This window comes from Rhineura floridana, chromosome 3 (genome assembly GCF_030035675.1).
Source record: "Rhineura floridana isolate rRhiFlo1 chromosome 3, rRhiFlo1.hap2, whole genome shotgun sequence".
NCBI classification, from domain to species: domain Eukaryota; kingdom Metazoa; phylum Chordata; class Lepidosauria; order Squamata; family Rhineuridae; genus Rhineura; species Rhineura floridana.
The window spans coordinates 37,694,065-37,708,592 of record NC_084482.1 but is presented as its reverse complement, the minus strand read 5'-3'; the positions used below and the strand labels follow the sequence as shown (position 1 = coordinate 37,708,592).

The 14,528-nt window shown below is 42.3% G+C and overlaps 1 protein-coding gene across 3 annotated transcripts in view; it reads right to left on the bottom strand.

Annotated features, from left to right (window-relative positions):
• Positions 1–14,528, bottom strand: part of RAB11FIP4 (RAB11 family interacting protein 4) — a 62,792-nt gene that overhangs the window by 22,153 nt on the left and 26,111 nt on the right. For all 3 annotated transcript variants that reach the window (XM_061615337.1, XM_061615339.1, XM_061615338.1), the window contains exons 2-5: positions 13,156–13,379; positions 9,210–9,401; positions 8,054–8,188; positions 4,774–4,809 (exon numbers count right to left, since the gene is read on the bottom strand). In XM_061615337.1, coding sequence (XP_061471321.1) covers positions 4,774–4,809; positions 8,054–8,188; positions 9,210–9,401; positions 13,156–13,379 — 587 coding nt within the window. The remainder of the gene's footprint in view (positions 1–4,773; positions 4,810–8,053; positions 8,189–9,209; positions 9,402–13,155; positions 13,380–14,528) is intronic.

Genomic DNA, 14,528 nt, shown 5'->3' with positions numbered 1-14,528 from the left:
AATCCTGTCTCTTAAGTCATATTATAAAATCACTTTCCTCCAGTAGTTATCTTACTTAATCATCAAATCTCATAAACATTACTTTATTCTTTCCACAAAAAGTCAAAGAGAGGTTTCAATTCTTTAAGAAATATATCTATCAATTTTTTTTTCCAGATAAGCATATCGATTAATCCATCTCATTACTAATTATGATAATCTTATTGTCATAACCATAGTCAAAATAAACATTTCAATTAATCCATCACATCAGAATCTGTTAGGTTCAGTAATTTCAGTAGCCATTGTTCTATTATCCCTATTAGTTCCATTTTCCATCTTCCATCTTCAGTAGTCTTGTTAAGTCCAGTAATTTCAGTATCCAATCTTCCATTATCAGTATTCCATAATAATCTTGCTGTCAAAGCCATAGTCATATAGTAAGAGTCTAATGGGAATTACCTCTATCCCAAATATTTTCTTGCCATCCATTCTGAATAGGTTGCTGAAATACTGCTGTAAAATCATATCTCTGTTCTTTTTTTCAAAATACACTGGGTCATCTCTTGAAAGTTTTTCCATTGTCACATGGCTGCAGTTAATTCCATAGATTTTCTCTATATTGGGCTCCATCACATCATTCCAGTCCAGAAGATTATCCATGCCATTGATAACTTTATCTCTAGAATCTTCATTAATTTCTTCAGAGATAACATTGAGTTCCAAACAATAGATTTTATTTCTAAAGTCCATAGACTCCAAATCTTGTTCCTGTTCCACGTTTGTTCCAATCTCCGGGATCTCCTCTCTCACAGGGACCCCTGTTCCAGTCTCCAGGGTCTCCTCTCTCACAGGGACCCCTGTTCCAGTCTCCAGGGTCTCCTCTCTCACAAGGACCCCTATGTCTTTAATCTCCTGTGTCTCCAAACAATAGATTTTGTTTCTAAAGTCCATAGACTCCAAATCTTTTTCCTGTTCCACGTTTGTTCCAATCTCCGGGGTCTCCTCTCTCACAGGGACCCCTTCCAGGGTCACCTCTCTCACAGGGACCCCTATATCTTTAATCTCCTGCTTCATTTTACTCAATTCAATTTTCAGCTCCTTACAATCCTGTCGCAGGTTTTGTTTCGTTATCTCAATCTCATCCATTATTTTCTGAAACATAGTTATTTCCAGATTCTCAGCCACTTTCTTAATTGCCATTTTAAAAGAAAAATATAGGAAAACCACTTCTTATTTCAGCAACAATTGGGTTAATACTCCAAACTTGGTGACATCACAGTATAAACAGAGCAGACAGCCTTATCTCTCCATGCTTAAGTAAACAAAATGCAGTTCCCAGGATCGAAACAATTAATGGCGGTCGTCAGGAAACAGATTCGTCAAAATAAAATAGACCAAAAAGAGAGTAGTCTCAGACAATATAATATTCTTCAAAATAAAAATCTGGAATAGAAATCCCTCTTCTGTGTATATCTTTAGAATGCAAATCCAGGACAGCTTTTTGCAACAAAAACAGAGATAAGCTATTAATTAGTGAGTAGCAGAGAGAAGTTATGGCTCCCCAGTGAGATGTCAAAAACCGATCAATCTGGCAAATCTCTTTTAAACAGCAACAATTTAAGTCAAGTAAAAGAAAAATATAGAAAGAAGGGTGCTTGCCTGTTAGTGCGTTCTCTCTTAGAAGACAAGATGAACGTTCGCTTTATCAGATAGAGCTTGTTGTTGAAAATCCGTCCCACCTTCGTCGGCTGGACCTCGTCCCATAAATCAATGAGATCTGGTCGTCCCAACAAAAATAGGCTTTGAGGTTAATCTCTTCGTTTCTCCCTACCCGGGAGAAGTTTAATCAGTCAAAAAAAAAAAAAATCTGACTGATATATCTGAATAAGCTTCTTTTGAGGCAGGAGCCCGTCTCAAAAGCAGGCACAGGCTAAGTCACCCTTCCCGGAAGTGGTCTACAAGCAATTCTAACACAGATGCAGACTGGGATAGGTCTCAACTTAAAAGCCGTGTTGAAAGAGGAAAGTCTTCAAAAGGCGCCAAAAAGATAGCAGAGATGGCGCCTGCCTAATGTTCAAAGGGAGGGAATTCCACAGGGTAGGTGCTGCCACACTAAAGGTCTGTTTCCTATATTGTGCAGAACAAACCTCCTGATAAGATGGTATCTGCAGGAGGCCCTCACCTGCAGAGCCCAGTGATCGAATGGGTATATAAGCGGTAAGACGGTGTTTCAGGTATTCTGGTCCCAAGCAGTATAGGGCTTTGTACACCAAAACTAGAACCTTGAACTTGGCCAGTGCAATTATTTCAGCAGCGGAGTGACATGTCGGCAATACCCTGCCCAAGTGAGCAGTCTCGTCACCGCATTTTGCACCAGCTGCAGCTTCCGGACCAACCTCAAGGGCAGCCCCACACAGAGCGCATTACATTAATCCAGCCTAGAGGTTATCAGTGCATGGACAACAGTGGTCAGGCTACCCTGGTCCAGAAATGGCCACAGCTGTCTTACCAGCTGAAGCTGATAAAAGGCACTCCTAGCCACGGAGGTCACCTGGGCCTCTAGTGACAAAGATGGATCCAGGAGCACCCCCAGACTAAGGACCTGCTCTTTCAGAGGGAGGACGACCCCATCCAAAGCAGGCAACTGACCAGTTATCTGAATTTGGGAACCACCAACCCACAGTGCCTCCGTCTTCCTAGGATTCAGACTGTTTATTGGCCCTCATCCAGCCCACCACCGAGTCCAGGCAGTGGTCCAGGGTTTGCATGGCCTCTCTCGATTCGGATGTTATGGAGAAATAGAGCTGGGTATCATCAGCATACTGCTGACACCTCACCCCCAATCTCCTGATGACTGCTCCCAAGGGCTTCATATAGATGTTAAACAGGATGGGGGACAAGATGGTACCCTGCAGCACCCCACAGCACAACTGCCAGGGGGCCGAAAGACAGTCATCCAATGCTATTCTCTGAGAGCGACCCTGGAGATAGGATCAGAACCACTGTAAAACAGTACCTCCAATACCCATCTCACCAAGTCAGCCCAGAAGGATACCATGGTCAATGGTATCAAAAGCCACTGAGAGATCAAGTAAGAAAAGCAGGGTCGCACTTCCCCTTTCCTTCCCCTGATAAAGGTCATCCATCAGGGTGACCAAGACCAATTCAGTCCCATAACCAGGCCTGAACCCAGACTGGGATGGGTCAAGATAATCTGTTTCATCCAAGAGTACTGCCACAACCCTCTCAATCACCTTCCCTAAAAAGGGGGTATTTGCAACCGGTCGGTAGTTGTCACAAACCAATGGGTACAGGGTGGGCTTTTTCAGGAATGGTCGGATCACTGCCTCTTTCAAGGCGGCTGGAACCACTCCCTTCCGCAATGATGTGTTGACCACACCCTGGATCCACTCGGTCAGACCCCCTCGGCAAGTTTTAATAAGCCAAGTCGAGAGAACACATTGCTGGCCGCATCATCGCAAGCACCATGTCCACGCCATCAGGCCGCATCAATTGAAACCGTTCCCAAGAAGTTGCAGCAGACGTTGCACTGGACATCTCATTGGGGACTACAGTAGATGTGGATGGGGCATCAAGACTGCTACGGAGGCGAGCAACTTTACCCTCAAAGTGCCTTGCAAACAATTCACAGTGGGCCTCCAAAGGGTCTAAAACTCCATTTCCTGGAGTTGATGTCAACAGACCCCTGACAATATGGAAACGCTCCATCGGACGGCTACTTGAGGATGCGATGGAGGCAGAGAAGTGGGCCTTCTTCACCGCCCTCACCGCCACACAGTAGGCACAGTTATGATGTTTTACTCGTGCATGATCAGCCTCACAGCACATCTTTTGCCACTTGGGCTCTTGCCGTTGTCCAGCCTGTTGCATTGCCCTTAACTCACTGGTGTACCAAGCTGCAAGCCGGGCTCCACAATGCCAGAGAGGGCGCTCGGGGGCAAACGAGTCAAGAGCCCAACTTGCCTTGCTGTTCCACAGTGTGACAAGGGCTTCAACAGGGTCACCTGCTCTATCTACTGGGAACTTCTCCAGGGCATTCAGGAATCCTGTGGATTCCATTAGGCTCCGGGGGTGGACCATCTTAACATGTCCACCACCCCTGCAGGGAAGGATTGGAGCCGTAAGTGTAAACTTCACCAGGAAGTGATCTGACCGTGACAATAGGGTGACATCCACCACCACCCATCTCCAGACCACCCCTTCTTCCATCTGGAACAAAAACCAAGTTGAGGGTGTGCCCTGCCCTATGCGTTGGGCCAGTAACAACTTGAGACAGCCTCATGGTTGTCATGGAGGCTATGAAGTCCCGAATCGGAATACTAGAGGCAGCCTCAGCATGGACACTGAAATCACCCAGCACTATTCTGGGCTCCTCCAACACCTCCGGCTCCTCCCTGAATCTTACTTCAACCCTGGTGACAGAACTGTGTCCTCCACTGTACCTGAGGCAGCAGGCTAGTGTGTGTGTGGGGGAACAGGACACGCTGGATAGCATTTATAGCTCTGCCCCTCCATTGGAAGGAAATTGGCTAGGGAGCTTAGGAGGGACAGCAAGAGTACTGCCTCTGCTGTCCCCAGCATCTGTCACTTCAAGCCTAACAGTAGGACCGGCCCCGATAAGGGCAGAGTGTAGTGCTTTGACACAATTTAGATACCATTCAAAAACCCCACACAGTTCTTTGTTATACACTCAACTGTGTGCACATTTGTATTCAAGGAGGGTTAATTGTAAATGCAAAGTTTGATGTAGAAATGTGTAATGTTACTTACCTTCCAAAAGCTGTGCTAGATATTTTTCTGTTTGGGCTAGGAGAAACAAAAAAGGAATGACATAGGACACATTAGGTTTAACCTTAATCTGCAGTTTCTGCATTATGGTTGCAATCCTAAGAAAGTTTACCAGTGAGCATGTCCCACTGAACTCAGTGGGATATGCTTTTGGGTCAACATGCTTAAGTCTGTCCCACCAAGTAGTGGATCACACTGAATCTCCTTTCATTTCAAGGAGTGATCACTGCATTCCTAGAGAAGCATGAGCCGACAGCAGGACAATTTTTAAATAGGATGTCGCAAATCTTTAAGGGAGATTGGTAGTCTGTAAAGCACCAAGTATGGTGATGTTGAATGTAGGACTGTATCCGAAGCTGCATGTGCTGAGTTCCACTCTCACAACTGGACTTCCCCTTCTTCTCCTTCTCCCTGTGCACCCTCAAGATCTGCTCTGGAGGGTCCTCCAACTCTCTGGAACAGATTTTGAGGGTGTGTGGGAAGCTGCAGGGAAAAGAGGAAACATTTCTTGCACAAGCAGAAGTCTGTGGCACTAGCAGAACAGCATCACAGAACACAACCCATTATTATTATATTATAATTGAAGTAAGAACCATAGATAGCTTGCCCAAGAAATTTGCAAATGTTGGACTTCAGAAGATATCACGCCACATTGGGTACACAGAAGACTAATGATTAAAACAATACAAAACTCGCTCCTTCAAAACCCACTTTTCCCGCATGGTCTTTGGTTTATCTCCTTAATCACAAAATATAGCAAAATTTGCTAAATTTCATCCCTCAGTACACTTCTCTCCCCCTTCACTTCCTCTTATTTTCTCCTCTGTTGTCCATTTAAGATTGACAGCTCCCTGGGAACAGGGGCCTATATGCAAGTCTAAGATACCATGCATACTCAAGGTACTGTATAAATAAGAACTATGTAGCAAATGAAATACAGTAACATAAAAAGACAGAAGCATTCAGAAAAGGCATTTAATGTGCTTTTTACATTTGTCTGAGAGGCTTTAAGAAGCTTGAATCACTACTATTTTTTTAGGGCATAGTGAGAAGATGGCAAAAATTATTTCCTACAGCAGAGTGTAGAATCTCTCTCCCCTTTCAATGCTCAGATTGTGAAGTCTGTTGCATTTAGATCAGTGGTAAGGGACCTGCGGCCCTGACCTAATCTTCTGCAGCCCCAATCTTGCTCTCCACCCTTCTGGGAGCTGCTCTCTCTTCCATGTACATGGAAGGACTTGTGGCTTCTGCAAGCTGAGTCTAGGAGGGAGGGAAGCCTTGCAGTACACCATGGGGTGGGGAAACCCGGGGAAGTGAAGGAGGGTGGGAGAAAAGAAAATGGAAATGGACAGAGCTGACAAACAGTTGAAATGACATGGGCTCTCTTGCAAGTGATCATTTACAAACTGTATTAATTGGGGGTTGGGGGGAATCAAAACAGAAGGAGAGATGGGGTGGGGAGAACAGAGACTATGCAACCTTACAATGCTGCAAACTTCACCTACTTTTGGCTCTGGCCCTGCTCGTCACTGGCATGTGACCCCAGTAGGTCAGCCTCAAGGAAATGCAGTCCTTGACAAAAAAAAGAAAACGGTTCTCCACCCCCAACTCATATGAAGGATGGCTTCCTTCAGTGCAACAGAAGCAGGACTGTGAATAGTCTTTGCAATGGCACATTCTCAGGCAGACACAACAGGAACTGAATCCTGAGAAAAACTAAACAGCAAAATAAAATCTCAGAATTTTCTGAGGATGGGCCTAGCTTGCAATGGTAGGGTTGCCTAGCAGTGCTGGGCAAGTTGAGGAAGCTCAGAGGTTTCTGCTTGACAGACTAGCTCCTGGAATTAGATGTGGGTAGAGTGTAAGGAGAAGGAGAATTATAAACAGAGTGACCAAGGATTGAACCTGGGGCTTCCTGCATGCAAGAGCATGTACTTGATTACTAAGCTATGACCATGTCCCTCAAAAGGCCTAGGAACGGTAAATGTTTTAAGCTCTTCTAAAAAGTTGCCACAAACATGTTGGAAGAACACAGTGATCAGTTTGTGCTTAATAGTCAAGCAAGAAACAGCAGCTCTGGCTTCTGAAGAGAAAGGAAGCCTCAAACCAAAGGCAACACAGAGTGATTCATCCTATAGTGCCGCAGTGGACAGAATAACTCTTGGTATTCTTCCCGCTTTAAGACAGGATAGATTGAAACAGCCTAAAAGCCTTTGGCAGTGATTAATGCCAGCCAAGATGTGTATGATAAGAAGTTGAAATCTCACAAAAACATAGTGATTGATTTGTGTATAGTCAATATTTTTATGTACTTTATAGTTGCATTCTTTAAATGGTTTAATCAGTACATTTAGGCTACAATCCTGTACCCACTAACTTGGAAGCAGAGGAGAAAAAGAAATGAGCTTTTGGTCCACATTTTGAAGTAAACTGACCTAATTCACTGGTCCAGTCTGATCTTTACATATTCCAGACAGATTACATGCTTTTCAGAATACAGCAATGCAAATCTGGTTCCAAGACTATCCACCAATATGCATATTTGACAGATATTTTACAGATTTACAATAATGCCTAAAAATAGTATTTTAGGGGAAACATTGAAAAGCATACAAAATGTGTATTTTAGGGGAAGAATGCATTAAATATGTACAATTAAAATGCACATATTTGTGTGGGGGGGCTTATAATTGACTGCATGAGAAACTGACAAAAACAGGCTGATCATCCATCCCAACTTGGAAGTAAACACCACTGAATTCAGTAGTGGTTTATTGCCAAGTAGACACATACAGGAGTGAACTATAAAACTTTACTGAATTCAGAAATAAAAACCAAATTTAAACTGGCTGGACTGTCATTCAAAGTTGTCTTAGATGACTTTCCGCCTAATATATGTACTATAGCTTTTGTTTATCCCGGAATAAGCCATCTTGTACTTCCCTCAAAAGGACACTAATATTGTGGTTTCACTAACATACACTTATTTAATCAATTAAAAATCAACTTGCAGTGCAATCCAACCTTGGTCCACTCCACAGCAAGGCCTATCAAGTTCAATGGGACCTACTTCCAGGTAAGTGCATACAGGATTGCAGCCTACAAAATGTTATTCCAGCTGACAACCATGATGAAATTATATCCTTCATTCCTGGTTTATTACTAGAAGTAATACAACCTCACCATCAACATGCCTGAAGCCCCCCTTTCCCAATATGTATGCTCCAGCAGGTCCTGTTGACACTCCATTGTTCTTACTCACCTGTTTGCTTTCAGATTTTTCAGCCTGGCTTCCAAGTCATTGAGCAGGTTGATTTTTTTGCAGCACTGTGTACAGTAGACATCCAGCAGCTCACTATTATAAATATGCCTCATTTTTCTTGGGGTCTGACCAGCACTGTTGGTGGAAAGGCAGAGATATTAAAATGGGTTAAATATATCAATTTACTTGGAAGTAAGTCCACTGAACTCATGAAACTTGCTCCAGAGTAAACATCTATAAGATTCTGCTGTAAATGTTCCATGATGCTTTTCTTCCTTCCTAGTTAAATTTCTGCTTATTAACATTATTATTATTATTTACCTCACTTCAGTCTCTGATCTCTCTACATGAAGGTGAAACTGAGAATCACAGTCCTTGGCCAGTAATTCCACACTTCCATAGGCCCAGTTTTATGGATGCTAAACTGTGTCCAAGGCTGACAGTCCAGATGGGTTGGCAGGATTGATTCTGGCCTTTACATGTATATATGCAATTTTGTAGAGGCCCTAGGCTCCTCTGGCCCTCCTCTACACACCTCCATTTTATCTTAGGATATGTTATCAAATGAACAATATCATTTCAGTGACTAATGCAGGTTATGTGGATGAAAGGCCTCTAGAAGCAGCCTTCCCCATTCTGTTGCCCTCCAGATGTTATTCCAACTTTCATCACACCCAGCCAAATGGACAAGGTTGATGGGATATGTAGTCCAAGAATACCTAGAGGGCACCAGCTTGGGGAAAGCTGCTCTAGCGTTTCCCTGTGCAGATAAACAATCACCTCTCATTATTTAAACGAACAATGATTTAGGATGCAATTATTTTGCTATTCAGGCTTTCTAAATATTTTTCCAAGACTGTCTTCAATGACTATATTTAAAAAATAGCACACAGAGGAAAACACTCGTAGTGTTGTTGTTTTTATTTTTTTCAGCTGGGATTACATGATGTGCCACATTTCCATAAATCTTCTTAGGGTTTGGGAAAGATAGTTACAAAGCTTTCTCTGAAAAAGGGGATGCAAAGGCAAAACCTGGATTTTGCATTCATGAAAAATGAAGCAACTACAAAACGTCACTGGGCTAGAATATGTAGACAGTTTCCCCAACCCCCAAGAAGGGGAAAGAAAGGTTAATATCAAAACAGAAATACCCAACCTGGAAGAAACTGATGAGCCAAGGTCCGAGTAGGCATTTGTTCTGCTTTCATCATCAGGGCAAGGGCTGCTTGGGGTGAAGTCTACGTCATCGCCCTCTCCATAGTCTTCAAACTGTTCTTCATTACTGATCAAGGAGGCAGTGGAATAGGTGGAGAGGTCAGATGCTGCGGAAGGGTTGAGGGAGCTTGACCTTGGGGTGAAAAGAGAACATCAGAACATATGCAAAGAGGCAGTTCTAACAGGGCGGGAGAGCGAAGAGGGAGGCACCCCAAATGCCCCACAAACAAAGAGAGGGAAACCCTCAAAGTGCCAAGCCACCAACCAGCAAGAACATTGCTAATTGTTTATTGCAGCCTGATGCATTTGGGTATCAAAAAACCCTCTGTCAAGGGTAATCTGTAAAAGTATACATATGAACAACATTCAAATCAATTATAAGTACTTAAAAATGTAAATTATAACACAATGTTTATGAATTTATCGATTAAAAATGAACAATACCTTGATCTGCTGAAAGCTGACTCATGAACTATAATCGTTAAGGAAAAGAGACAACTAAAATGGAACATAATACTCTTAGAGAAGGACAGATCAAAAACATGAAAACTTCACAAACAACTGAAAGTAAACATGCACTCAAGATTTAAAAAGATTTTTTGCAGAGCTTTTTCTGATTTCATTTTTGAAGTTTGCATGTTTTTGATCTGTCCCTCTCTAAGAGCCAGCTGTGAAGATCCCACCTCAGACCTCCACCTGTCAGTTCCCTCCAGTCAGGATCCTGGGTTTTATTTGTTCTCTCACCGGCTCTAGCACAGATCTCGCAAGATCCCACTGCTAGGCAGCACCACCAACCACTCCCTGTTTCACAATATTGCTTTGGGACTTTGCCTTAGTCCCTTTCTGGCTTATTGTTACTTTGTGTCTGGGTGCACTTGCAGGCCACAACCCCCCTGTATCTTTGTGCCTATAAAGCATACAGCCCTGGGTTGCCCTGGATACTTGATGATACACTATCTCTTCACCACTGCTACCACTGATACTGTTTCCCAACCTTGGTAATTACCCTGCCCACCCTTCTGGTCTGTGAAAGCCCCAGCCAAGGATCAGACTTTTGGTAAACCAATAAAATATTTATTTATAAACACCAGGAAATAACAAATTACTTTAGGTGTATTTAACAAGCGTATGGTTTCAGATATTGTGCTCCTCTTTATGTTTCTAGTCATATATAATTTGCCTCAGTACCAGCCAAATATAATCCAACCCACAACCAACTCCAAAACCCAAACTCCACAACCAACCGACCCAACCAACAGAACTTTCTCAGCTGTCATCCTCTCATTTATACCTTCAGCCACTCAAACACTCAGCCAATCACAATACAGCATTCTAGCCCATGTACTCCCCCCTCTCACTCACTCTACTTACCACTTTTACCCTACAAAACCTGCACTTACCATATTTACAGTAATCGAAATACAGGGGCATCACACCAGCTACTCCCAAAAATTCAGTTTGTTGTATTGATTAGATAACAGCATGTTATGTATACAAGATATTGGACCTCTGTATTCCTCTCCACTTACTTGCTTAATCCAGGTTTATTCAAATTAGAGAAGCTCTGTACGAATTTCACAATTTGGGGTGTATGTATAATCCTGTGAAGTTTTATTTTGTATTTTGTTCCAGTTTAGTTGTCCCTCTTCCTTATTGATTATAGTTCATGACTCAGCTTTCAGGTATTGTTCATTTTTAATAGATACATTTATAAATGTATACATTCAGGTATGATGGTATTGTTCATTTTTAATAGATACATTCATAAACTTTGTATTATAGTTTAAATTTTAAGTACTTATAATTGATTTGAATGCTGTTCATATGTATACTTTTACAGATTACCCTTGACAAAGTGTTTTTTGATACACAAAATGCATCAGGCTGCAATAAACAATTACCACTTTTATTTTTGGCTGGTTGCTGGCTCAGCACGTCGAGGGTTTCTCTCTCTTTGCCTGCAGTTCTAACAGGGCCCCTTCCAAATTCAAGACCAGAAGGTCCTTTCAAAATTTGGATCACAGCCATTGCTTATTTTGAGAAGGTAGGGATAAATGGGGCAAGAGATGTGTTATAATAGCCACCCTAAGATTAATGGGACAATCCAGCTTTTGTCCCAAGGGGGGAGGGGGAAGAGAAGAGAAGCCTCCTCTACTCAGGTTTTAGACCACATGCATTTATTCTACATGATTGTTTTCACTTTGTATGTTCTCTTTATCTATGGATCTTTTTTTTTGTATTTCTATGTTTTTGAAAACTTGATAAAAATCATCTAGAAATATATTCCCATAAAACATAAAGAGAACATCTATTTCTCTGACAGTTTCACTGATTTTACAATACTGAGTGACTACTGTTATATATACATGATATGCTGTCAGCCTGTCAATTTACATACACTTGGTATGTATGTTGACACTTGTCCATTGCGCTTTTTTTTAAACTCACTGTGTGTGTGCATATATGTAAAAAGGCAACAATCACAACCACACACCCTTAATGTATACTTAGTGATTTATCCTAGCTGAATGTCGCTCTTCCCTGATGAAAGCTCTTCCCCACTCTCATCTGAAATGGTGTCCTTGACATTTGCCTAAGTCAGTGATTCTCAAACGGTGCGCCGCAAGAGGTGGCTAGGTGTGCCGCAAATATTATGAAAGTGTATTTTAAAAATGAGAAGAAACCCATTTGTATAGAAATTTATTGCATCCATGACCAATTAATATCTAGGCTAGGCCCTAAAATATATTAATATATTTTTAATTTTGTACACAAAGTGCGCCAGAAAATTTTATATGTTTTACAGTGTGCCGCGAACCAAAAAAGTTTGAGAACCACTGGCCTAAGTAATTGTTTGTAACTTCATGAGACAGCCCACATTGCTGTTTTTAAACAACAACAACAGATACTAACTAGCTCTAGGCTCTCATAGAAAAATCCAGCGCAAACAGAATATTAAATATGTCCTGGAAAAGTTATTCCAATCCTAACACATTTTAACAAATCTTATTGTACATATATAATTCACTCCACAATAGTCTAGTCTAGCTTTATAATGGCTGTTACTGGGCCGGGCATATAGATTGCTGGATGCAGCCTTCTCTGAAACTGTACTTGGCTAACCTCAAAGGTTGCTTTTAGTATTACTTTTTCCTGCATCATAAAGACATAACGGGAGGGAGGAAAATTGCACCATGCACATCATACATTGATAAGAGAGCTAGCTAGCGTGGTACAATGGTTATAAGTTCTGATTAGGCTAGACTGAAATTACACTTTAGCCATGAAACTCAGTGACTTTAGGCTGAGAAAGAGAAATTGGCCCAACCTAGCTCACAGGCATGTTGCAGGGTAAAAAGAGAATGGTGTATGCTGAGATAGAGTAGGATAGAAATGTAATAAATAAATATCTGAACATAAGTCTTGTAGACTTCTGAGGCCTCAGGGTGGAAGCCTTGAACTTAGGATAATATAGATTGGTGTTCTCCAGGCATTGTTATACTCCCAACTCCCATCAGCCCCAGCTGGAATGGCCAATGGTCAGTGATGATGGGAGCTGGAGTCCAACATCATCTGGAGGGCACCATGTTGGCTACTCCTGCTTTGAATCTTCTGCCTCCTGCAGTCTCCATCTGCGCAATGGAGCATATTCTGTATTTTGCTGCTACATCATGTTTGCAGCTACAAAATCTTCACTTGATTTCTGCCCAGCTTTGGCCCTGCCTCGCTTCTTTGCTTGTGTCCTTGTCTCAGCTGTTCTGTTCACGCATAGGGAAGAAGAGGGGAACTTGGCACAAGTATGATGTTTTTGGAAGGACCAGGTCAGTGTGTTAAGATGAAAAGCAGTATATATAAAGCAGCCCTTCACTCAAGAGCTTTTTACTCACTTATCTCCAGGCAGGAAGAGGCCACCCAGCATGCTATCCTTCGCCTCACTCCTACACACATCCAATGCCTCTGAGCTGTGGGCGCTTTCAATGGCACTGTCCATATCAGACTCATGGTGGACTTCCTGCTGGGCCAGGGTCATGTTGTCTTCATCAGGAAAGAGATCGGCTTCAATGTACACACTTTCGCTGTCCAAATAGCCACTGTCTTGAATTTCAGGACACTAGCGGAGAGTGGGAGAGCAAGAGAGACTTTAGGATTGCAGCAAGATAAAAGTACAGGCATACCCCGCTTAACGTTGCCTCGCTATAACGTACATGCTCCATTCGTCCCCATACCCCGCTTAACGTTCGTGCGCTTCGCAATAACGTACATGTTATTGGCATGACGCCGCTGCCATCTAGTGGTGATTGAGTGCAGTACAAGTGAAGACAATTGCTTCACTTAAAGTAGATTTTCACTTAAAGTATACTCTTCGGTCCCATTGCGAACGTTCAAGCGGGGTATGCCTGTACCTGGTAGCAGTGGTGGGTGGGAGAGGGAGAGAAGAGGGTTCAAGGACCATTCCTATTCAATGAAAGTCAGTGTGAATGGTTTGGGTTCTGAAGACACAGAAATCACACCTTGTCAAATTTTAGTTCACCCACTTGTGCTATAACCCAAACCCCACCCCCAATCACAATCTGGACACGTCTTGAATTTTCACCGGACCAAGACTGTACACAAAAATCCATTGTATGGGTTATGTGGACTGTTGCTGATATATGAAAGAGCCTCCTGTGAGGCAGCAGAGTTTTACATTTGATGACTTTCGGGACTCTAGCCTTGTAATTCCAGGACTGTACTAGGATCTTTCAACTCCCAAGTTTTAAAGTGCTTTACATTAGAAAAGCCCAAGATTTCAAGCTCATAGATGGCCTCGAGTTCCTTTCAGTGCCTAGCTGAAGACCTAGCTATATGTCAAGCTGTAATAAGAAGCCCCACCGAGTCCCACGTAAAATAATATGTTAAACAGGAATAGGAGCTGTAAGCACTTGTCAATTGTACAAAGCTAACCAAAAAATCTATAGTTTAATGTTCTATATGCTCCAGAAAGCATAAACATCCACTTTTGACCTAGTGGTTTCTCTTGCAATTTCAAAACTGATAAGATGAATGACTGTACCTTAAGTTTCAACATGTACCGTAACTACCAGAAACACAAGTTCTTATCTCCCCATTTTTTCCTGGAAGTCTGTCAATAAAGCCAATTGTGGGAGTTTGGCATCAGAAATACCAAAGTAAGCAAAATGGCACAGGAGAAGAATGTGTTTTTATTTATGCATTAAGCTTTAAAATCTTATTCAGAGTTTTCTGTCAGAGAAAAGAATCC